At 46.3% G+C, this 25734-nt stretch overlaps 1 protein-coding gene across 2 annotated transcripts; it reads left to right on the top strand.

Annotated features, from left to right (window-relative positions):
- The first annotated feature begins 274 nt into the window (after positions 1–274).
- MXD1 (MAX dimerization protein 1) lies at positions 275–18109 on the top strand. 2 transcript variants are annotated; one of them, XM_084804242.1, is made up of 6 exons: positions 275–362; positions 4121–4220; positions 8470–8499; positions 13551–13665; positions 14248–14407; positions 14523–18109. In XM_084804242.1, exons 2-6 carry the CDS (start codon positions 4144–4146, stop codon positions 14708–14710), a joined length of 570 nt encoding a protein of 189 aa, XP_084660368.1. In that variant the 5' UTR covers positions 275–362; positions 4121–4143; the 3' UTR covers positions 14711–18109. The 2 variants fall into 2 exon arrangements, with proteins under 2 accessions (XP_084660368.1, XP_084660367.1); XM_084804241.1 differs by lacking the exon at positions 275–362 and adding an exon at positions 2365–2564.
- Positions 18110–25734: the final 7625 nt, after the last annotated feature.

The raw sequence follows: 25734 nt of genomic DNA, 5'->3' as shown, positions 1-25734 counted from the left end.
AGATGGGACTTTTGTCTCTGAGAGTACATCCCTCCAGCGACTAGTAAAGCTGCTTAATTTGGCTTCTGTTGACTTTTTTTGACTGAGTACCTATCCTGAAATTATCTCCAGCATTGTTAGTATAAGCTTTAGTTTTCTTTGCCTTCGATTTCCTGTGAACCAAAGAGCCTCTCATCTCATCCATCAGCCAGAGAGCCAAGGGCTACTTCCCAGTGCACCTCCTGGGAAGGACATCACCGCAAGGGGATACCAGCCTGGTCCTATGCCTCAGCCAGAGCAGGAGGAGCTGTAGGGAGCTCGCTTGACCCCTCCCTGCTGGAAAGATCACTGGCTTTTGGTCTACCCCGAAAGACATAACTTGGGTGAGCCACTCAGGGGAGCCACAAGGGAGCAGAGGGCCTGGGTTGTAGTTTTTAAAAATTGGTGGGTGGTGGGCTTTGAGGTTGTGTTTGTGATTTTAAGGGTGGGGTGCCCACCTGATAGGCGGAAATGAGGGAGGCATGTGTCCACCTGGTGGAGGCAGTGTGGGGAGTTCTGGGGGCCAGAACATACAGAGGCTGGGCAGCAGAAGCTGGTGGAGCGCTAGGGGCAGGCCATGCCAGGTAAGAGGAACAGGGGAGAGATGTGTAATATCTGTCCCCTGTTCTGGGCCTGTCCAGAGCTGAAGGATGGCTGGGGGATGTGTGACTCCATCCTTTGGCCTTCATCTGCTGCTGTGTAATGGCAGGTCCATTGCCCGTAAAACATCTCATCCAGGGAGGGTGTTCAACTGCTCAACAAGATTGACCTCGCTAGGCCTTCTGTCAGTCCTATCAGCCAGTACAGCTAGGCTGCTGAGGACTAGGGAGAGGGCCTCTTCTGTGGTGGCCCCCACTCTGTGGAATTCCCTCCCTAGGGACCTCCGCCATGCCCCCCCTTTGATGAGCCTCCACCAGGCTTTAAAAATCTGGTTGTTCAGGCAGGCATTTGGGGTGGGTGAGTTTTTTAGAGCAGTGTTTTGTTATTTTTTTTGGTTCACTTGATTGTGTAAGTTTGTTATTAGGGTTGTACACTGCCTAGAGTGGCTGGGTAGCCAGCCAGATGGGTGGCTAATAAATAAATAACCTGTGTTTAATGTAAGGCTGGGGAGATGGATCCAGGCAACAGTTGGATGTTATATTTTTAAAAAATGGGTCAGAGCGGCCCGTTTGTGCATGCAGCGCACCCAGGGGTTTCGACATGAAATCTGCACAGAGCCTAGTTCGAACGTCTGCTACCGCCGCCTCCATGTCATCTTAAAACCGTGCCTGACCGCGGACTCGCCCCCAGCGCTACTCCCCCGCTGTGCGTGCCGTCGGGCCGGTGACGGAGTCCAGAGGCCTCGGCAGCGCGCGCCCCCCGAGGCTGGCCCAGCAACGGTCTCGCCCCAGCGCGGGTCTGGAAGGCGCGCCTTCGTGTGTGTGCGTGCGTGGGGGGCGCTTAAGCTGAGGCCGGCCGCGCTGTAAGGCGTGGCCGGAGCAACAACTCCGGCGCGCCAGGAGGCTGCTCCGGCCCCGCCGCCCGCCTGAGGAGCAGGAGCAGCGCGGCTGAAGGTGGCGCGGGGCTCTTTCTCCGGGCCCCCGTCCGGGAGCCGGAACCGCGCAGCTCCGCGGCCGACGCGCGCGGCGCCGCCCCGCAGCCACGCTCCAGCGGCGGGCCGGCGCTCGCAGGCCGGGCCCGTCCTGCTTGCGCGGGCCCTTGCTCCGGCCTGCCGGGGCGCGCGGCCTGCTCTCGCCGGGGGGCGCCGGCCCCTGCGCTCCGCCCAACCGAGGCGCGACCCCCCTGCCCATCCCGCCGCCAGGCCTGCGCCGCTGCCCAGCAGAAGCGCGTGGACAGCGGGCGGGGCGAAACACTGGAAGCAACACAAAGAGAACTAGGCGGGCCAGGGACGCGCTGGCCAACCGGACGAGGCTAAAAGTACGGATTGCCCCAATCGGAACCCTCTCGGGGCGTTCCTTTGAAAACCCTGGCCAATGGGGCGCTCGCGTAGGCGAAAGGGGCGGTATTGCGGAACTGACACGGGGACGTGCTTCGAAGGCTTGCCCAATAAGAACTGAGATAGGTTGGGGCGGGGTTTTAGGACAGCTCAGCCAACCGACAGCATAACACCTCGGGAGAGACTTAGGGCGGGCTGATGAACAAAGAAGACCAATGACGAGGCAGACCCGCGGGTGGGGCGCGGCTTGCTGTTTTTCTGCCTCTCGGACGGCCAATCAGACCACACCGCGGGCGGAGACGGGTCGCCGCTGCCCAATCCGCGCCGCGCTCGAGGCAGCGGGTTGGGCTGCGGTTGAAGCGGGGGAGGGTTTGGTTGCGTCGAGTCTGTCAGGCTGAGGTGGGGTAAACACACTCGAGCGGCGGCCGCTGCAGAAGGAGCAGGCGGGAGAGGCGCCCCGGCGTTGCTGCTGTGGCGGCCGCGAAAGCGAGCGGCTCCGGCGCAGGGACGACGCAAGCGGGAGGGGGCAAGATGGCGACTGCCGCCCAGGTGTGCGAGAACATCCAGATGCTGCTGGAGGCGGCCGAATTCCTGGAGCGGAGAGAGCGAGGTAGGCCGGCCGGCCGGCCCGGAGCGACCTCCCCGCCCGGGCCGCGCTCCGTCTCGCGCCGCGGCCTCCCAAGCCCCGCGGGCGCCCCGCGCCCCGGGGCCTCGCTCTCCCGCCTGCGGCCCGCCCCTCTGCCCGCCCGCCGGAGCGACTGCGCGGTTGCGCTGCCCTTCCTCGGCGTCGCCGCTCGGTCTCGACCCTGCCGCGCACGCACAGCTGGCGGCCCCGGCTCGGCCTGCGGGAGCCGGTCTCGGGAGAGCTTCGGGGCGGCCGGCGAGGACGCGCGCCGTCCTTCCCGCTGTTGTTTTTGAGCCTCCTCCGCCTCCCTTTCCTTTTCCCTTTCTCTTCTCCAGCCCCGACTCCCCCCCCCCTCCCCGGCGGCTGGCGGCGCTCGCATATTAAACCGAAACAATGCGCTGCCGGAGCGAAGCGGGGGGACCGCAGCCGGGCCCTGCGCGAGAGGTTGCGAATAAGCCCCCCACAGCGGCGGGCAGGGGCGCGCGACGCTTCCTCCTCCTCTGCAGAGTTCCTCTCTTCGGAGCCTGACCGAGAGGACGGCGGCGGCGGCCCAGATGCTCCCTTCGGCGCCTTGTTCCTCTGTCCTGGCCCCGTTGGCATCGGCCTGGTCAGGGAGCGAGGCGGGGACAGGATGGGTGTCTTCTCGCTCCTCCTCCCCCCACCTCCGTAGGCTCCAAATCTTGGCACAATGCCGCACGGATCCCCGTTGCTGTGTGAAAAACAAATTTTCTCTGCTTGTTCCTTGGGGCGCCCAGAGAGACGTACCCTGCTTTTGTTCTCCCCTACACCTCCACTTTTATTTTTAATAGTGTCCCTGGGCGGTGAAGGATCAGAGTTCCCGTGGTTATAATGTTGTAGGTCAAACGCCCTGAAGGCTCTTTAAAGACATATAAATGAAAAACGATGTTACCCCTTTTCTCACTGCTGTAGCAGCCTGATACTGAAGGAATTCCCTGGTTAGGGTTGTAACCTGAAGTCCAAATAAGCCTTATATCTCCTGCATCTCCTCCAACCGATGGCTGGGCTGGGCTGGTGTGTGTGTGTGTCTATGAACACACCACTTTTGTTTGAGCACAATTGCATAATTTGTTTTTTTCCCCAAACCCTTTGCTTTTCTTTGCAACTTCTATAGGTATTTTTCCTATGGTTACACTGGCCAAGTCACGCCTGCCACCAGTGTGAGACCTATTTGGTCCAGCAGCACATAATTAGAGTGTGTCAAGTGTTCAGAGTAACTCATATGCATTATTTTAGTAATTCTTACAGCAGCCTTGTAAGGTAAGGCAATGGTAGTGAGAGTGCTGAGGCAAATAGAATACGGACTTGCCTGGGGCTGTATAATGAGTTTGTGGCTGAGAGACATTTTGAAAGTGGGGCTAGCTCTCATGGCTTGTATATTGATCCTGTGGGTAGGAATGCTTAAAAGAAGGTGTCTTGTATTTCTGTGTTGAATTCAGCTGTGTCTGCCAATACATTTATGATATATCTTTTTTGGCAAGGGTTAATAATGGAATGAATGTTTGGTGTGTTTTTTCCCTCAGAAGCTGAGCATGGCTATGCTTCCATGTTACCTTACAGCACCAAGGACAGAGATGTCTTAAAAAGAAGAAACAAGTCCAAGAAAAACAGCAGTAGTAGCAGGTAATGGAAAATGGGATGTTCTGCCTGTGCTGTCTTGCTTCTGCAGGGTCAGCCTTGCAAAAATGGTCATTCCCAGGACAATTATAGCAGTAACGTGATGAGTATGTTCGGCACACCCTGATCACAAGGATACTTCATTAGTTTTCATTAAAGGGTTAGTTGCTAGAGATCATGTTGTGGTGTCATGTTCATTAGGTTCCTCATACATAATAGTTTCACTTTCATTTCTTGTCAGTTTTCTATTGGTCTCTAAAATTATGTGCATGTTATAGATGAAATGTCAGATTAACTGTCCTGTCAAAATACTTTGGGAAAGCATAACCTAACTTTCTTCCTCCTGCTAAGCTTTAATTAAATCCCTTAAATATATGCTTCAGTCTAAGGATCTTGAGAGAGACTTCTCAAAAAAAGCACCTGGTCACTCCAAATACTTAAATGTATTTGTTAGAAATGTTTCATAGTTATTACATGCATATCTCAATACGTGTTCAGATTTCTGGAAGCCAGTTTTTAAAAAAATTTTGGAGGGGGTTGGCTTAAAAAAAAAAAAAGATTTTCATTGTTTGAACCATATCTAAAGCCAACAAGAACTGGAAGCATATTAAAGCTGTAATTATAAACAGTTTTACTAAAGAGTAAACCCTAATGACAAAATGGGATTTGCTTTGGTATAAACATGCTTGGAATCCCCTTGCACAAGAACTACTAGCCTGTACAGGTCTGCCTTTTTACAGAAATTTCTTTGTTCTCTGTTCCTATTGCACAAAATGATTGCTTTTTAATAGCTTATTTATATTAAATGTTCAAAGCTTATTTGCAAAGACATGTTATGGGCATTTTATATCCTGCTCTTCTGCAGTAAAAAAAACACAAACTAATAGAACAATGCTCAGAGTGCCTTGCAACTTGTTAAAACAACAGTAAGCATATACAAACATCAAAGTAAAACAGACACTGATGGCAGATAAAATAACCTTAAAATAAGGATCAGTATACTTATTCCCCAACTTGCTAGGCCAAATGCCTGGTAGAATAAAATGTATTTTTTATTTCATTAACGTTCTTCCAGATCATTGCTGATCACTTTTTTTTTACTTAAAGCAGGGTGGGGAACCTTTTTTTTTAATCTTGAGGGCTGCATTCCTTTGTGGGTGATCTGTTGGGTGGTGAGCAGGACCAGAGCCAAAAGTGGATGGATCACCCCTTTTCTCTTTGTCCTCTCTTACTGCCAACCTCTTCTCTCTCTCTCTCTCTCTTCCTTCCCACACAGTGGGCTGCCAAGGGAGGGATAGATTGTTCTTGCCAAGGGTCTGAACTTCTTGTGTGCAGAGGGCTTTTGAAATTAGGCTGTGGGCTGCATGAAATTAGGTCGACAGCTCTGGTTTGCTCACCCCTGACTTAAAGTATTGTATCTTCTTGAGACAGGTAAACATGAAAAAAAAAAACCTGGGGGTCTTTTGGAACAGAATAAAGTTACTGGGATTTACTTTGTTGAACTGAGAAGCAATTTCAGAAGTCCTAGTTGAAGTATGATCATCTTTTTAGGCTAGTAGATTTAAGTTTTGGCTCACTAACTCTTACACCAGTTCTCTGTATGCATATCTGGGGACAAACTATGTTCAGGCTTATGAGATGGCTAAGAATCAGAAAGTGCCCAGTTGGAACATTGTCCTTAAATCACCCTGTTGTGTCAGAGGCTAGTGGTCTTGAAATGAGTAGAGGATATTATGCCATTTGGGGAATGGCATGCGAAGTGCAGCTTCAGTGTTAACTCCCTTCTCTATCCCGCTCCCTCTTGTTATTTTGCACTTTCTTTTGAACCTTACGTGAGTTGCAGTTCTTCAGGGAAGTATGTAATCCTTATTGCACTTGTACAGAACATTGTCAGGACAAGCAAAAGCACAGGTTCAAATATAGATCTGGAGTCTTTCCAGAGAAGCTAATCATGTACCTTTTTCATGAAATTCACAGGTTCTTCCTCCAAGGTGGGAGATACTGTCCACATTAGTTTCATGGTGTGGTGGGAGGATTAGGTGCTCTCACTGAGGTTTTTATTTATTTATTTCATTTCTGTACCGCCCAATAGCCAGAGCTCTCTGGGCGGTTCACAAAAATTAAAACCAAAGAGCAAACAATAAAACAATACAAAATATATAAAACATTAAAACCACAGTAAACAATACAACCAGAATAAAACCAGAATAAAACCTAGCAGCAATGCAGGGATTTAAAATACAGATTTAAAACAGCACAGCTAAAAGTCTACAGAGCTAAAATGTTAAATGCCTGGGAAAATAAAAAGGTCTTCACCCGGCACCGGAAATAATATAATGTAGGTGCCAGGCAAACCTCTCTAGGGAGCTCATTCCACAGCCAGGGTGCCACAGCAGAGAAAGCCCTCCTCCTAGTAGCCACCCGCCTCACTTCCTTCGGAGAAGGGCCCCTGAGGATGATCTTAAGGTCCAGGCAGGCACATATGGGAGGATGCGATCCTTCAGATAACCTGGCCCCAAGCCGTTAAGGGCTTTGAATGTTAACACCAGCACTTTGAATCTGGCCCGGAAATGGACCGGCAGCCAGTGCCCCAGTAAATCCTTGTTTGCCTAGTCTTAACTTTTGGGATGAGCACACCATTCATTCAGCTGCTAGACTCAGTGATTGTATGCTAAGATTTATGCTAGTGCTCATGGAAACCTGGGACTCTCATTTAGCTGCTCCTGGTGATGTGTACATAGTAATGCAAATGAAAATATACTAACTTGACAGAGGTTTCTACTTCACAAGAAAACATTCTAGCCATCTTTGCCTGTAGGCACATCAGAGGGAGTGTTACAGAGCATTTGGCCCATGAACAAAAAATTGTCATCTGTTTACCCATTATAAATTCATGCAACATGTTTGGGTTGTGCACTGACAGTATGTCTTCATGAATACATCATCACATGCAGAGTGCATTGGAGACTCTGCTCGTATCCCCATATGTGTTAAATGGAATAATGGTTATCACGAGGGTAAGTGATTCAAAGGAAAATAGTATTGAAAGCATTCACAGCTTCTTCAGAAACTTTAAGAAGAGCTATCGTGTAACATGATGGCATTTTTAGTTGTAAATATCAGTTGTAAACAAATGTTAAGAGTTAAGCTGGGGGTCCACAGAAGGGTTCTTTTCACCCTTACAATCAAAATTTGCAAGGACAGTAGGAAGAAGGTTTGAATAAATCTTCAAACTAGTCCAGGAAATTGCTGGCTTAATCTATGTTCTGGGAAATTGTTAGATTCAGAAAGAGTCTTGCTGGGGGGTTTTACTACTCGAATGAGTAGTTACTTGCAAAATAGGTGATTGCAAAGCATTCAGAAGATTATTTTGCCTCACCTTATGGCAAAGATGAGATCCTTTGTGAAAGGAGTTGTGCTTGTATCCGGATCATAATGCAGTTGTGGTACCTGATTTGAGGATTCACAGATCAGGGGTTATGTCTGAACCCTGTTCTTAACAGTGGTTTGATAGCCAGCAGTTTCCTTGAAGTCTTCTAATGGTGAACAGTTAGTAGAACTCCTGTATTTGTAGTCTTTATTGTTGTTGTTCAGTCGTTAAGTCGTGTCCGACTCTTCGTGACCCCATGGACCATAGCACGCCAGGCCTTTCTGTCCTCTGCTCTCTCCCGGAGTGTGCTCAAGTTCATATTCATTGCATCGGTGATGCTATCTAGCCTTCTCATCCCCTGCTGTCCCTTTCTCCTTTTGCCTTCCATCTTTCCCAGCATCAGGGTCTTTTCCAGGGAGTTTTCTCTTCGCATTAGGTGGCCAAAATATTTGAGCTTCAGCTTCAGTATCTGTCCTTCCAATGAGCACTCAGGGTTGATTTCCTTTAGGATTGACTGATTTGACCTCCTTGCAGGCCAGGGGACTTGTAAGAGTCTTCTCCAGCACCACAGTTCGGAAGCATCAATTCTTCGGTGCTTAGCCTTCCTTATAGTCCAGCTCTCACAGCCATACATTACTACTGGGAAAACCATAGCTTTGATTAGACGGACCTTTGTCGACAAGGTGATGTCTCTGCTTCTTACCATGCTGTCTAGGTTTGCCATAGCTTTCCTCCCAAGGAGCAAGCATCTTTTAATTTCATGGCTACAGTCACCGTCTGCGGTGATCTTGGAGCCCAAGAAAATATTACAGCATGTTAACTCCATGGCTGCCAACTGAAATGATTAAACTAATCTTTCTCTTTCTCCTCCTCCCTCCCCTTAAGATCAACACACAATGAAATGGAGAAGAACAGGTGAGTTTTCAAAAAGTCATTGTAAAGTATAATTAATCCCAGAAGTAGCCATGTTCTCTTCTTAAATTTTAGAGGACCTTGTTGAAGTGAATTAAAGCTGTGCTTTTAGCTAAAGAGTTTTGAGGAAGCTGGTTTTTCTGGGTGGCGACTTCTAGTATGCAGAATTACACATGCTTGTATGTGGCAAGAATGGCTAAGTAGAAAGACTTCACACTAGTGAAATATCTAGTTTGTATTAAATGCTTGATGCAGTCCAATGGGAATCACTCATTGAAATGAGCATCCCCCCACCCCGGTACTCTTCAGCCTTTCTGTGTTTAAGTTCCTTTAGTTAATTTGGGTAGCTTTGGCTAGTGCCTCAAAGCCAAGGTTGGATAGCCAATGTTTGTCATGAAAATATCCACCCTGATATTAAGAGTCTTTTAGAGAACAAAGACCCAGAATGTTCTGAGGGAAAAATACAGGTGGGTGGGAATAATAGTTACACCTCAACTGCTTTACTCCTCCTTGGTCTTCAGGAGGAGGTTAATGCCCAAGTGGTGTTTGCTTAGTTCATTTCAACGGCATGTACTAGCAACCTTTGTACTAATGTTGCTATGCCTGTGGGGTCTTTATTTTCCAACTGGCATTCTGCACTTCAGAAGGCTTGCACCACAGGAATAGTTCATGGTTTGCCTATTGCTGTTCCCTTTGAGTGCAGTTCTCTGACTATCAAAAGAATGTGGGAGGTACTGATTTATAACAGCCTTAACTTGTCCAAGGTATCACATTGGGCCTTGCCGGGATGAGGGTTAGGTGAACTGTTTTAGGTCCAGTTTGACATTCTTATGTGTAACTGCTCGTCTTGATTGGGTTGGCACAGGTAGGGCATCTGGAGGACTGCCGAAGTCTCTTAACCATGTTTACATTACTCACTTTTCAGGAAGCATCTACAGGGTTTACTGAGGCTTAATTGGCATGTTCTTGAGGTGCACGATGAACATATTGGAATGGCTAGGTAGTGGATATTTATCTTAGGCTTACCATGTGATGGGGGCAAATGCTTGTATTTCTACTGACATCGCTTGAGGCTGGAATGTAAGGCTAATGCATATGTTTATGGGGAGATGGCTCTTGGCATGACCTGTTCTGAGGCTTTTTAATAGTCTTGTTAAACATTTAAGAGTTGGCTGCATATCTGTTGTAGAAATCAGAGCCTAATTTGGGATATTGCAGACGATGAGTTCATGGTTATGAAAAGAAGGTAGCAAAGAATATAGAACTACTTAACTTCGTAGAGGATAAGGCAGTCAATGGCTACTAACTGTGATGGCTATACTGTATATTACTTCCAGTATCAGAGGCAATATGCCTTTGAATACCAGTTGCTGAGGCACATGAGTGGGAGAGTGGTGTTGCTGTCATGATCTTTGCTGGATTTCCAGCATGTGCACACACAACACATTTCAGGCAAAGTCCCCTGTTTGTCCTTTGAGACCTTTCTCACCTTTTGGGGGGTAGCTTTGTCCTTGCTGGTAAATATAGCTTAAGATGTGTAAACTACAACTTGTGTGTGCTCCAAGTCAAACATGCTTTAAAGCACTTTGTGCATAAATGTTAATCAGCAACGATTAGTAAATTGCCTCTCAAAACATTTACGAACTAATTACAATAAGTAAAGCACGGGAATTCCACTGGTTTAACCAATAGATCTCATGATACAATAAAATAATTTCAGAGCTGCTGTTTAAAATTATGTGGTTATGATCTAGCCATATTTTCCCCTCAGAACAATACTCTCTGGGTCTTTGTCTCTGATTTTATAGCATACTCTTTGCTCACTAAATTTCAGCACTTCAAACTCAGCTGAGTTTAGAGATGTCTTGCCTGCTAAGGGTGCAATTCTGTGGCTGCTAGACAGCATCTAGACAGCCATACGGTTTTTTTGTTTGTGGGGAATCTGAACTCAATTCCCAGAAATCCAACTCCCCTCCCCTCCCCTGCTGTCTCATAGGAGATGCGGTTTGTCCCTGGCTCTGTGCTTGGAAGAGCAGTGCAGAGCAGGCAAAAAGGGGGCGTTCCTAGGGGAGGGAACGGGACTGCGGAAGCATGGGCATGACACTTCCTTTGCGCCGTCTTGCCTTTGCACCCACCCTGCTCTGAGGCACCCTGGTTAGACAGTCAAAATTGGCCATCTAGCCACAAATGCAGGGCAGCTGGAGTGCAAAGAAGATCCCCTCCACGCTCCGCCCACCCTGCATTGGATAGTCAGCGGCATCTGAATTTGGAGGTAGCCGACTATCCCCATAGGATTGTGCCCTTAGAGTACCATTCATCTGCATCAGGTACCAGCAGAAATTAGACAATTAGGTTGCATTCCATTTGACATTACTATTCAGCATTTGCCCAGTGGCAGGTAGCTACACCAAAGCCTGTCTGTGTTTGAGGTCTAACAGGACCTTAGTACAGTACCCTTAGTAAATACCTTTTTTTTTTTTTTTTACTTAGGGTTGCAAGTTTAATTGATCAACTAAGGTGATTAATCAGTGATGGCAAATTTTAGTTGATGCAGCCAGGATTTCAAATTGTAGATGCACACGTTAGCTATTATTTCTACTAACCAACAGGAATATATTAAAACTGCATTTGAGCCCAGGCAGGATGCCTCTTCTTATTGAGCGAATGCAGCCTGTTCTCCCCTCTCCAAACTAAAGAAAAGGATGTACAGAACAGATGACATATCATCTTCACAGGCCTCAGTCGCTGCCCTTCTTTCTTTGGAAATTAAATGCTAACAATCTTGCAATTATACTGTATGCAACTAAAGAACAGTCTCCCTCACCAACCCACCCCTTCGTCTTGACGCTTCCCAGCTCCTGGCCTTCACAAAATACTTCCCCATGCACTAAGAACGCACAACTGTCCTTTTATATCGGGCAGACTCTCTGTTCTCTGCACCCAACTCTACACAAGGCTCCATTTGTGCCCGCAGAGCGTCCAGCAGAAATCCTTTTTCAATACCTGGATGAAAAAGCCCTGTAAATATCCTCCTTTCCTTCACCAGAAGTCTGTTCCAGGTTTTTCTGCCAATCTGTTGCATCAGCTTTGTTCTTCACAAGCTATTTAAAAATAAATAAATAAATATTAACAATAAATAAATGTTTTCAACATATAAGTCTCAGGCAAGATAGAGGGTTGGCTCGAGTTGGTGTGAAACCTCTGTTTTCTCTTTTCTCCTATGGACATTTGAGAAAAGAGAAGGGCTCGCTGAAGTGGAAAGGCTGGTGGGAGTGAAAAAAGGCACATACAGAAGCAGGCAGTAACGAAGTTTACAAGTGAAACCAGTTCCCACTCAGTCATTTAGACAGACAACTGCAGGGGCATGGCAGCATTAAAGACACAGGCAGAAGCTACAGTGGCAGGCTGATTTACCTGCTCGGTAGAGGAAATGCCTTTTTTTAAAATGCAGAATACCACAGCGGCTAGTTGGGTACTGCTTCCCAATACTGATTCCAAGACTTAAATTCATGGTTGCCATGGTGACTGTGGCAACCTATTTGTGGGCACCTGGGTACAGCTGTGAGTTAGACAAACTTGTTATGTTTTTCCAGGCTGTATTTGGTTCTAGCGTATTACTGGCATTGAGAATAAAACAAAACAATGCTGGCTTTTCTTCCTAGCAATGAGGTGTAACTTTTCATTAAATTGTAACTCACCGTATCAATATCTCAAGGGTATAGCAAAGTTTTAGTTATAAGCAAATTATTTAAACGTAATCCATTGAAACCAGCCATGGTAAATACAATCCTTATTGGTAACCAGAAATAAGGCTTAAATATGGTGTTAAAGGGTACTCCGTTAACCTTAGCGTATATATCAACAAATTTCCATCTGTCCTGGCCTAAAATGTTACTAGTAAATATTAACATTTGGTGCCTGAAATTGTCATGAACAGGAATGATCTTTCAGTGGAGAAGACCACTGTTCCATGGTAGAGCATTTGCACGCACAAGGTGCCAGGTTCAGTCCCTCACATCTCCAGTTAAGAGGATCCCAAATAGCAGGACTGGGAAAGAGTCTGTATGAGACCTTACAGAGCAGCTGCTGGTCAAAATAGACAGTAGTAGGCTAGATGGACCAGTGGTCTGTCTTGAACATTCAAATGTTTTACAGTAGTGTCTACAGAAAATAACAGCAGTTAACGAAGAGGGCTAGCATCACTTCATTTAAAGGTTGCTTGCCTCCAGTTGCAGTATACTAAAGTTAAGCACATGTGTTATGACTTGGAGAATCTCAAGCAACTTGTGGCCATATGGGCAAAGTGACAAGGAGGTCATCTTTTCATCTGTAGTTCAGGAGTGCAGAGCCACTTTCAGCCTGAGGGCTGAATTCCATTTCAGAGAAACTCTCAAGGGCCACATTCCTGTGGTGGGTGGCGCTGAAGGAAAAAAGGCAGGGTCAGAATTGCCAAAAATACCAGCATATTTTAGTTTAAAGCCTTCACTGCCACTAACTAAGCCTTAGGAGAGGCATTTCAGCCTTTTAAAATGGGGGGAAATTACACAAAAGCTGGGCAGCCATGAAATGATCAGGCGGTGGGGCCATCCGGGGAACCCAAGTGGGCTGAATTTGGCCCCTGGGCCTGAAGTTCTGCACTCTGCTCTATATAAAATGTTGGTGGTCAACTCTGAAATGAACTTTGCTGCATGCATAACTAGATAAGGTAGAACTGAAGTAGATTTTTCATTAAAATGTGAGAACATCTACTAGTGTTTGATCATAATAGTAGCACTGCTTATGGCTTCCTGGTGCATTGAAGCTCTTATTTTGAGCCTGACTAGTAGCCTGATGGCATCTGTTATGTCAAAGTACATTTAAAACAGTTCTCAGTGCCTGAATTGATCAGCTTTCAAAAGACACTGTAATCAAAATGGACTTTCCTCCCCATCTCACTTCTAAGCTTCATATTTATCTGTCCTAGTTCCTTAATAGTATATTGCAGAAGCGTCCATGATAAATGTTTCCAAATTATTGCTCTTGCAGTCTTAACATATGTGAATCTTGGTCAACAGACGTGCTCACCTGCGGTTGTGTCTAGAGAAGCTTAAAGGGCTGGTGCCCCTGGGACCGGAATCCAGTAGACATACTACACTGAGTTTACTAACAAAAGCTAAATTGCACATAAAGGTGAGTTGAGGCTGACATACGCATGGAGTATTACACTCCATGTAAAAAGCGTATTACTTTGAAATATGTACTTCAGAATTTTTTCTTCAAATATGTAATGGAAATGTAATAGGAGTTTCAGATTTCATCTTCCCAAAGAACATTGTTACATCGGTGATGAATATATTTGCAGTAGGTTTCTATCTAGTACATTATCACTGCCATAATAGGGGGAAGGACAAAATGTTGTCATAATATTTAAGTTAACATGGCTGCCACATTGGAAAAATACATACAGACATTAAATCTTGTCAGACACTTGAAGTAGATTGGTAGGTGCCAAAGTTGATGCCTACCCACCTCTGGTAAAAGGTCCACATGCTTTTAAAGAAGGCCTCCAAATTGCTTGGAAAACCGTATTGGGCACCTTTCAGATGTGAATGGTGACAAATGGAGATAGCTGGTATCATAGCTAGAAAATGGATAACAGCTAAAGCCAATTAGCTCCCCTTAAGCTAGTTTCATTGTCCTGAAGAACTCAGCCAGTGTTTAAGTTTGGCACACAATGAACAAGGACCAAATGTTGCTTGTCTTCTTCAACAGAAACTTGAAGATTATGACAGAAAAGCAGTACACCAAATAGATCAGCTGCAGCGAGAACAGCGGCACCTGAAAAGGCAGCTGGAGAAACTGGGCATTGAGCGAATCAGAATGGACAGTACGGGGTCAACAGTTTCTTCTGAACGAACAGATTCAGACAGAGGTGAGTAGTGGTGCTGCGGGAGTTGGGTCCCTGCTTTCATGCCCAAATATGAAGTGCACTGTTAGGAAGCAAATGCTGACTGATTTACCCAAGTAACACTGCATTTCTGTTGCAGAAGAAATTGATGTCGATGTGGAAAGCACAGACTATCTAACGGGTGACCTAGACTGGAGCAGCAGCAGCCCAAGTGATTCAGATGAAAGAGGAAGCTTGCAGAGTGTCTGCAGCGATGAGGGCTATTCAAGTGCTGGCATTAAGAGAATAAAGCTGCAGAACAATCTTAAGGCCTGTCTCAGCCTATAAGGAGCCAGTAGCTTTTTCCTCATCCATTGCTGTTTTCTTGTTGGATCCTGCTAGGTAGTATGTTGGACCGTCCCACAATTCCCTTGCACGCAAATTTCTTGTACCACCATCATTACCAAAATCTGCTTTGCCTAAGTCTGAAAACAGTGCATAGGGTTGTGGGGTTATAAGTTACTCTCTGGAGCACACATGTGATGGCATCCACTAGCTTCTCTTTTCTGTCAGTAAACTCATCTCTATGAGACTGAACATTCCAATCAAATTTCTAAGCACCCAAGAATATTGTTGCAGTAATAGCATCATACACGTTTTGCCTGTGCTGCTATTGCTTAACATTCTAGAGGAACCTTTTCACCGTGGGGTGAGAAGATGGGAAATCATATAGTAAGGTGTTTGGAAACAGTAGCCAGACTAGCCACTATTCCTCAAATGTGCCCTCTATAGAAGAAGTTCTGCTTTGTTGTCATTCAGAGCTGGAAATTGGCATTGACAGGCTTACAAAGCGTTGTAAGTTTCTGTTAGGGAACTATGCAGTGGAACTTCCCAACCACTGACGTGTCCCAAGTCATTGCAGTTGTAACATGGCCATCTCTGAGGCACTCCTGCCAATACTGAATCAAAGTTCCCTTTGGATTTGAGATGCTGAGCCATCCTTCTCAGTAAGTCCCATAGGGCTAGGTTTGAGACAGGCAACCGACAGAATAAAATGAAGTTTGGCAGAAATATGTTCGGAATAGAATTGTGCTGGAGACTCTAAAGGGGAGGGGGGATTTTTTTCACTTTTAGCTGATTACCCTGTTAGGATGCCTTTGCTCAAACACATCTCTATATCTTTGTGTCAAAAGACCAAATACTACTACTGTGCAATCTTTATTATAATGTCTTTGCATTGACAGCTGTGTTTGCCTTTTGTTCCTAGCAGCTTTTCTAGCTGCTAAGTCCTGCTTCTTGTCTCTGGGACAATTATTTCTACCTCAGAGAGATGAACAAAGCTGATCTCAATCCCTTTAGCACAAAAGAATTATGCCTCATTTGTATACTTGGTTCTAGTCCAATCTGTTTACCTAAAAATTCAGCAATAACTGAGGGACAAAGTTAGCTGTGCTAGCTTTGATTTAATGACTGAGGAGACTGCATTAAAGTAATTCTGTGGTGCCCTCTTAGCATACTAGCACTTCTTTGCCTGTTTAAATTATTTGGTAGCCTTCTGAAATGGCTTCTGTGGGGATTTTGGGTTTTTGACTGTCAGACTTTCCTCTTCTGCCCCCTTTTCACACAGTCTCGGGTGTCCCACATCAACATCGTTTTTCATGTAAACTATATAGAGCACATGCAAATGTATATAACATGTAGTCTATAAATAGTATTTATTCACTTTTATATATAAACTTAATGTAATATTCTTATGATTTTGTGCTTTTATAGATGTTTAGGAAACTTTGTATGTCATATTCTAGTAACTGAGATTTCCTTAGTCCCCATCTTTTTCCTTTGAACATTAATACTGTGCCCATTTGGCCAACTCCCAGTGACTTTTAATGTTGATTCTCTGTACGCAGCTAGTTTTCCCCCAGCACTTAGGGGCCACCTGAGAGCCAGTTAAGCAGTTTCATGTCACTTCACTCTAAAGGGCTATGTAGCTGAATTAGCTTCATTCTTGCTTGCAGGTTATGGCCTGAGCTGCCAAAATCCACTAGGACACTGTCAAAGTTCAAAACAAACAACAAAAATGAAATTTGATTTTTTTTTTCAAGAAGCTTGAAGCTAACTCTGGATAAATTTTCTAGATGGGAAGCGGGGCTAGTGGATTGCTAAAGATCTCCAAAGCTATTTCCTTTGAGTGTGCTATCTTAAAAAAAAAAAAATACAGCTGGAATTTTCAGATGTCCAGCAGACTTGCACTGAACTCCTACTTGTCGGAGGCCACCTTGCATTTATCAGCTGGCTTTGAGTCCTAGCAGAAAAACTTCAGAGAGCTAGCTCCCAACCTGTAAACTTTAAAGAAGTTGAGTAGCTGCACTTTGAGGTCCTTTGTTCTGACATGTTTTTGCCTGAGACCTTGGAGCTTCTATATTTGTTACTGAGTTGCATAAAGCTATCTCACATATTCAACTCCATGTTGCCACCTTAAGGTTCAAAGTAACTTAAGATTTTGGGGGTGTTTTGGTGGGGTAAATTTAAATTACAAATTTGTGTACTTTCCTTTAGAAGTAATGAGTCTTAAGGATTCAGTCTAATGTGTTTTTTAATTGGTGTGCCTTTTATGAGTTAATTATAACTGGGCACAGTCCACCTGACTTCTCCTGGGCACTGCCCCTTCTCTTCCTCCTTCCCCTTTCCCAGAATAACTAAACAAATGGGAGTAGCAAACACATCCATGGTCGTATGCAGTTGCTTTTCTTTTGGTGGACTTTGGACAGGAGCAATTCATTGTGGATTGTGCCCATCCTCTTTTTTTTAGTAAAATACTGTGGGATTTTATTTTATTTTTATGTCCCTATTGTGAACCAGTAATTGATCTTTGCACTGTCTGGATGTGGTCCTTGGATGGTACAGAAAGTAGTGAACTTTACAAGTGATGCACTAATGTCAAAAACTAATCTAAAGAGCTATATGGTGTTTCAGAAACATCTAGACAAATAAAATAAATTGTCCTGTGGGCTCCAGGGACATCTTTTAATGTCTTGGCTAGGACTAGTCTTGGCAGCTCCAAACTTCTGTGGTCCTCTTTGCTATTCACCCAGCCCATCCCTCAAATAGCTGCACCCACTTCAAGGCTGGAGAAATAGGCCCAGTTGTATATGTGGCCTCCAGTAATGTCTGAACTCTTGCCCACAGCCTTAGCAAGGTTTGTGTAGCTATCTATTATGTCTGTGGGTAAGCAGTAGAGGTGTGGTACATAACCACATGACCCTGTCCTTTCTAACCACATGAGCTGAAGTTTCATGCACTGCCAGAGTGGCATGGGAGCAACCATGGAGGTAGCAGCAACCATGTCACTTGGGTAATGTGTAAACTGGGCCGTAGAAGTGTAACATTCTGGTCCAGCCAGCCTTTCTCTCGAATTCACTGATCCACCAGCATTATTATTCAATAAGCTTCAGAAAATTAATTTTGTAGATTGTTAAAAGGGAGCTGGGGCTGTTTCTGTGCCTGTGTTTACAGCTGGAAGTCGTGTGTATGCTTAAAAGGTCACACTAAATGCTGTTGCACTTGGTAACTAATCGGGGGTGCACTTGATTGGAAATTGAAATCCAGAATTTGTGCTCTTACTGATCAGAAGTAAATATGGGTGTCAGAGTGACAGTCTGAAGTATCCTGAAAGTATTGTCTGTACTTGATGAACCTTTCTCCTGAGTGTTGAACACCCAGAACTTTTATTATGGTATTGTGTTTTTTTAATAAAGCAGAGCTTTCAAGGTGCTGAACTTTTTTCCAGGGTTGGTGTGAATACCTGTTTTGATTCAAATTCAGAGCACTTATTTGAGATGTACAATTAGGTGCCACAAACTTTTCCAGCCTCTTGCAAGATTCCAGAGTTCTGGGCATTAGCAGGCTATGTACTGCCAACTGCCATTTTAGCACTTTGTTCTCACAATAGGGCACTTCTCTCCTTCCCCAAAGCCCCCATCTGTCTTGTTTCTCTCCAGAATTAAATATCTGCAATAGCAAACACAGCCAGAAGGAGGAAGCCCTGTGTTCTCTGGGAGGGAGAAGGAATGAATGATGGGACAGGGTTATTTTTTAAGTGCTCACTGCCTAATTAGAGTAAACAGGCATCTGGTGTAAAGTCTAGCAATATATTGGGACTCGGAGTCCTCCTTTGGCCCCCTTGGTAACAAATTTCAGGTTTTGACACTCACTGTATTGGGATGAATTCTGCTTTTTGTATCTAGTTATGCATTTGTTCCCCTGATGACATATATTGTGTTCTTCCTCTCTTGCTGCGTTCATCTGAGATTTTTTTGCTTTCTGTTAGTGCAAGTGGTTGGTTCACTATGGCCATCTGAAGCTCTTTGAACAGTTATGTGAATCTGTTATGCTTTTGGTTTGGAGGGAAACCTGCCCCAAATTACTGAGCAAACAAAATCTTTCCATGCTCCCATGTCTGTGTCCCAAGACTTACCTTAGCAAACCTGTTTGTTTTTAATATTATGGTCTGATTGAACAACACGTAAAAGTCAATTTGTCGCTGGCTATCATCTGTTCGATGGCTTAGGCATGCTTGCTGAAACATAGCTGTTCCCTTTTTAGGTGCCCAAAGATCTGACCCATCTGGAGGAGTTTGGCTTTATTTTTGTGCAGTTCTTTTTGATTAACCTAGGAACTTTCATCAAATAGGTGCTCTTAACAACACCTGCTGTTTTGAATTCTTGAGTTTAGTTTTGGAGTCTTCCAAATAAAAATGCAGCCTAAACAGGAGAGCAGCAGACAGGGGGAAATAGAAATTCAGTTTCCTGATGTTCAGTTCCTAATGTAAATACCACGTTATTGCAAATCCTGTGTCAAGACCATATAATGGTGCTTTTTATTACAGTTAGCACATGCATTTTTAGAAATTACATGTTTTAGACAACCTTGCTGTGTATATGTATACTTCTGTATTGTTCAACTGTTAGAAAATAAATTATTTCATTATTAAAGAGTGCTCTAGTGTTCGTGTTCTGCTTGAAAAGAAGTTCTTATTCATTCACTTATGAAAGATCTTAATTCTGACTAGTTTAATCTCTGGAGTAGTACCTCACAAGAGCCTGTTTTTCCACTTGAACAGAGCCTGTATGCATGCCATGCTATAGGAAATGAAAGTTCTAGAGGAGGGGCGGGCAGCTTGTGGCCCTCCAGATGCTGTTGGACTGCAACTCCCATCATCCCTTACCATTGGCTATGCTGGCTTGCACAGCTTGGCCCGTTCTCCCTTGGCCTGTCTGGATAGCTTCATTCTGTTTTTGTCTCTTGTGCAAACATCAGTATTGCCACAGAACAGACACTAACCTTAATCATCCTGCCCACTGCGGCAAGCATGTTTTCTCTCTTGATCCTTCAGCATTAAAGTTTTATTCCTCTTTTTCCCTCAAAAAACGAATTTCAGGCATGTGCAACAATCCCCACCAGTTGAGGCTTCTGGCTGCAGTCCTGGCAGATGACAGAATGAAAGGAAAGGGGGGGGGTTCCCCACTCTTTGTTTCCTATGCAATACTAATGGGGGCAAAGAAGAGTGAATGGGGGGTGGGAGGTGTCTGCTGGGCTGGCTTCTGACCTGGAGTAGGAGGTATGGCCCAGTGGGCAAAGTGTTAAGGACACTGCCACCAAAACACCCTTGCAAGTTCTCCCTTGCTAGGGATGTATGGGGAATCAGTTTCAGTTCATTTTTTGTAACAATTTACCCAGTTCTCCCCTCCCAGATACAACATAGATGCCATCTGCGGTTGAAGTCCATGCATTTCCTTGCTATCAATGTCATTTGCAGACAAAAAAAATCTGTTTGACAGAATGTGTACATTTGAAAAACACATGAAAAATGCACAGAAACGGGCAGTTGTGCAAATGTTGTGAACCATCCAGGGAACTTTGGCTATTGGGCAGTACAGAAATTTAATTCATAAATAATAATACACTTTAATCAATGGGAGAAGAAGAATGTGTTATGTTTCAAAGATGCACATAACTGATGTGTACATTTGGAAAAGATGCATGAAAATATACACAGATTTTCATGTAAAAGAAAACAAAAGCTTTCAATCTGATACGAAATGAGCTTCAGGATGGAATTCAGAGAACTTAAGCGAGCTCAAGTTTAGCTGTTTCACACATCCCTACCCCTTGTATGCCCATTACCTTGGAAACCCATTTTAGAAAACCCATGTTTAATTTACACTTGGCCCCCCTTGAGTTTAAATTTCAGTGATCCTTTATTATGGCTTGCATGCTTCCTTTTGGGCAGTCTCTGTAGGATTTACAGCTATTTGTAACCACATTTGGCATTGCTTTTCATCATTTGGCTTTTTTTACAATCCTAGCTTCCAGAGGAAGGACCTAGGGTACACGTGTCCCTCTGTTGCAGGAATAAATCACAACAGGTCAAAACAAAAACAGACACTTGCAGCAGGTTCCATCCATACTAAGGGCCCAGTGCAAGGATCTGGGAGCACCTGATACTGTAGCACTGGTGGAGCTCAGCAGATGGGACTCTGCTCAGTATTTGACTGGGAAGCCACTGAGAGCCCTGTGTGAATTGCTCAGCTTTGCAAGGGAGAGCAGACTCGAAATGTAATTGCCTGGTTGTCAGAATCCTGGTGGTCGATGGTCTGATTCTTCGACAGTATTGTGGTGTAGTGGACAGAGTGGGGACCAGACTTTTGGGCCAAATCCGAACAATTGTCAGCTCAAAGGTGGCAGGACTCACAGCTGCACCACTGAGCCTGACTAGCGGCCCCTTTTAGAGAAGTGGGAGGTGGGACCTTGGCCCCCCTGGCACCTGCTCCCTTCTTGGAAATGCTGTCTGGCCAAGCTAGTTGCTAGAGAGTATGAGGCCATGGAGCCTTCTGGCTGCCTTTGAGCTGGTCACTCTTGCAAGATGGCCACAAGACTAAATGGGGGTAGATGTATGCTGCCCTGCGGTGTTTTTAGGACTAGCAAATGCATCGAAGGTAGCCACGGTATGTTGTTGCTGGTTGGGGGACATGGGATGTCTGGAGCCCACCCAAGAAATGAGGAGCAAGTGTGCACCTCCTGTACTGCCTGGAGGAGCTTTTTTAGATTGGTTGAACAGACTCAACTTTTATTTATTTATTTATTTATTTATTTATTGCATTTATACCCCGCCTTTCTCCCTCTCGCAAGGAACTCAAGGCGGCTTACATTATCCTCCTCCTCACCGTTGTATCCTCACAACAACAACCCTGTGAGGTAGGTTGGGCTGAGAGTCTGTGACTGGCCCAAAGTCACCCAGTGAGCTTCCATGGCCAAGTGGGGACTAGAACCCGGATCTCCCGGCTCCCAGTCCGTCACTCTCACCACTACACTACACTGGCTCTCTATGCATACACTGGCTCTCTATGCATACACCCGACTTTTAGTCAGGTGTATGCATAGCAGGAGCCACGAACCTAAGGAAAACCCTGACACTGCATCTGACCAAAGGCCAGTCTAGTCAAGCATCCCTTTTCCCACAGTGGCCAACTAGATCATGCCTGCTGTTTCCCATTTCTATTTTTAGATCGTAAGCCCCTTGGGGAAGAGACCTGACAGACTTGTTCTTTATAAAGCATGGGTGGTTCTATATGAATATAATTTAATGCTGACTACCAGAAAAACTTTTGAGAAACTTTATACAGCATGTAAAATTAACGTGGCATACTTCTTTAGTTTTGTTTACTAAGCACAAGTCATATGAACATGATACATCAGATCGCAATCAATTTAGGGCTGTGGAAAATTTCCCAAATCAAAATTTCCCCCCCAAATCCACATCACTGGTGCTATCAAATACTTCCCCGAGCCCCGGGTAAAGCTATTGATGCTTGCCGCTTCAGGCTTGTTCAGGAAACAGGCAAAACAGCCCTCCCTGGGGAGCACACCCATGGAATGTCAGTAAGAGTCCAAAGGGTGCCCAACGAGATGTCGGGAGTTGGCATGCTGACGGGAGGGGAAGCGGCCTGGCCTGGCCTGCCATGCTCATCAACAGAAAGAGCCAAGAGGAGCCTTCTTTGGCTTTTGGCTGGAAAGCACCTGAAGAGAAAGGTGGTGGGATCCTTCAGTCAGTATGCCCCAAAGGTGGCGGGCACGGCTGGCTCCAGGATTGAGGGGGCTCTGGATAAAGTGCCTGGGGGAGTGGGGGGCAATTGTGGCAGGCAGGCAGGCAAGCGGCAGCACTCCAAACAGCAGCAGACAGTTGGGTGTGGCACCCATTTTAATTTCCCACAATACTACACAGTGATGTACTCAACCGAGCCTTATGGTGCTGTTCGGAGCACTGAGCCAGAAAATAATAAATGGGGGGGGGGGCATCCGCTGCCCATGGGTGTTGGGTGGTGATGCCGTCAAGGTCCTTAAGCATGAGCTTTGTGTGCTGTGGGAAATAAGTAAGTTTTCTCTGTCAGCCCAAATCCCCCAGGAGGATGCTGCCTGCTGCATCTCAGTATGACTTGCGTTCCGGCCTTGGCTCCTTCTAAGCAGGATTCAGCTGTAGGTGGGTGGCTAGATGAACCTTGGTTTGATCCAGCTCTTCTTACATTCTCTGCTCTGTCACTTCAGCTGGCACAGCTGGATAATTCAGCTGCTTCCGAGGCAGCGATTCAGCGGCATGATCTGCTGTGGAAGAGGAGGGCTGTTTTTGTATCTCAGACTCCTACAGAACTGGAGTGGGTTCCTCAGAAAGCAAGTCATTCTCATGCTTGCATCCTCTTGAAAAAAAGAAAAGAAAGGAAACAATGGGGATCCAAGGGTGAAATATTTCTCCAAAGAAAAGGGGCCCTCCTGTGCCAGAAAGGTGGCACCCCTGGCCTTTGGCCAGGTCAGTCATGCCATTCAGCACAGAGACAGAGCCACCAGAGTCTGCACGTGCAGGTCTAGCTGGGTCAGCAGACAGGAGTGTTGCCATCAGAGGTCAGCTTGGAACATTCCCCCCAAACCTCTTGGTCTGTGTCCTCCCAGGGCTGCCTGCCAAGGGAGGTCAGAACTGGCCTGTGCCTAAGGGTGGAGGGTTCCTGGCTCTGGGTATCAGGGGCGGAGCGTGGGTGGCGTTTTCATCGACTGAAACCAGCTTCTCTTTCTGTCACCAATACAGATATGTAAAGATCTGCCTTGTGTGACAGATCTGCAGCCTTGTTCTTCTGGGCAGCTCATGAACTCCATAAATCAGAGCGCTTCTGAAATGCTGACGGGGTTTCCCCCTCTATGTGTTTTGTTCCGAGAGAAGCTGAGGCTTGAACTCTTGCCCACGGCAACTCTTGCTTGCTGGCATACAGTTTTTCCATTGCAAAAGCCCAAGCAAAGCTCAAGAACATGGCAGTCGTGGCAAGGACCCACACCTCTGACAGAGTGGCGACTTGTGCTGAGGGCTGTTGGTTTAGCTTGGTTTGGTTTTGTTAAGAAAAAGGAAGGGAGCATTTGCAGGTTGTTCCGATTAATGTTGAAAGCCCTGATCCAGAGACACATGTATGACAAAGGAGGCTGCCCAAGGGCCATGGCGCTCTTCGCATTAAGGCCCCCCGGCTCCATTAGTATACTTTATGCTTTACAGCAGGGGTGGGCAGCTTGTGGCCCTCCAGATGTTTTGGCCTGCAACTCCCATCATCCCTCACCACTGGCAATGCTAGCTAGGGCTGATGGGGGCCGAAGGCCAAAACATCTGGAGGGCCACAAGCTGCCCACCCCTGCTGTACAGGGCAGCACACCCCAAAGGCAAGGTCCCACTCCGAGGAACTCCCAGTTGATACGCAGGGCTTGGACTTCTGGGACCTGCAGCGAAACGTTGCCATGTGTTCTCATCCTTCGAACAGGGCGGCTCTTGTTCAGGATCCCAGCCTATCCTCTTTCAAGACCATCTATTCCCTTCCTCCACCTCTTCCTCCACCACCACCCTGCCTCTGTTTTACTTTTTCCAGCTGAAGCTCAATATTCTGTAACTACTGAGCATGTTCAGTCCTCTCATTTAACTGTTTTGGGTGGCGATTGCCCCCTTAGTTTTTTTCAGGGGGGTGTTAAAAAAGTTTTTTGGGACTCCTTGGAACCTTGCGACCCCCCCCCCCTCACCTCCCCAAGCATGCTGATACCTCCCTGTTTCTCAGCGGCCTGTTCCAGCTCCAGTCTCCAGCACTCACCACCAAGATTCGCTACTCAGCAGAGTGATACCAACGTGCTCTGCCCAGGTGTCCTTGCGCATCCTTGTGAGGGCTGTGCAGCTCTGGGGCCCTGCGCCTGCTGATGCTGGATCTGCAAGTGGGAAGGCTCCTTCACAGAACACAGCCCTGGCCTATGAATAGCTCACAGAGCGGCGCTAGCCGCCCGTGCCACGTTACCGGCGATGGACCCGGAAAGCTAACGTGAGAAGGAAGCCTGCGGAAGCCCCAAGTGTAAGGCACGGAGCCAAAGGACGGCGGGTAGAGGCACATAGCCACGGAGGTGCCAGGAGAGGCACAACTCAGAAAGACTGCGTTTGCTCAGGGGTGAAAGTGACCTTTCAAAGAGGGTCATGGGGCGTGGAGGCAGCACTGCAAACTAAACTGAACTGCATGTGGGCTGTCCAGGATAAACTTAGCTCAAGCTTGCTGGTTGCCCCCTTCCTTAAGGGCTTCTCTTTGTCCACAGAACAGTCCCACCAAAGCACAAGCCATGCAGTTAGCCGGGGACCTGTTTGCACTGCAAAGGCTCTGGACTATGTTCAGTTAGTAGAGTGCGTTTTGGCATGTGCAGAGGATCTTTCCGCCTGACCCCGTGGTCAGAGGCTGTTCAGCCAGGCTGGGACACTCAGGCTAGATCTACACTACAACTGCTTTATAGCAGTATTGAAGTGCGCCGGTAACTGTTGGAGCACATTGAACATTTGATACACCGCTTTTGTAGTGTTATTTCCTGCTTTTTATTCCACATTATCCAAAATACTGCAAGAAATGTCATTGTGTGCCCTACGAGATATAACTGCATGAGACAGATATAGCATTACCGCGAAGGGATCGTAATGATATGACACAAGGCGTCAATCTGGCCTGGCCCCCTTGGGCAGTGCAATTTGAGGGGGCCCTGCCGAGCCAGATGCAGCCGGGCTACACAGCACATGCTACGCATGTGGCCTGACTGCTTCCAGTATGGCCAGCTCCCTGTGTGACCAGAGTGTCATGCACCACAGAGTGCTCTGCGCTAGTAGAAAGAGGTCTGGTGCACACTCGTGGGTGGCACCGTGATACCTTGAAAAAACCTTGAGCCAGCTGGCGCGCACACCTTTGGGATAATTGAACAGGCTGTCAAAGTGAAACAAATGTGGCGGCTAGGGAGGTGTGTACGAGTGATCCAGAAAAACAGGTCCC

This window comes from Heloderma suspectum, chromosome 6 (genome assembly GCF_057233095.1).
Source record: "Heloderma suspectum isolate Gila_16-S chromosome 6, 16-S_ref, whole genome shotgun sequence".
In the NCBI taxonomy this organism is placed as follows: domain Eukaryota; kingdom Metazoa; phylum Chordata; class Lepidosauria; order Squamata; family Helodermatidae; genus Heloderma; species Heloderma suspectum.
Note: the sequence above shows the minus strand (reverse complement) of the source record. Positions and strands in the feature narration are given on the sequence as shown.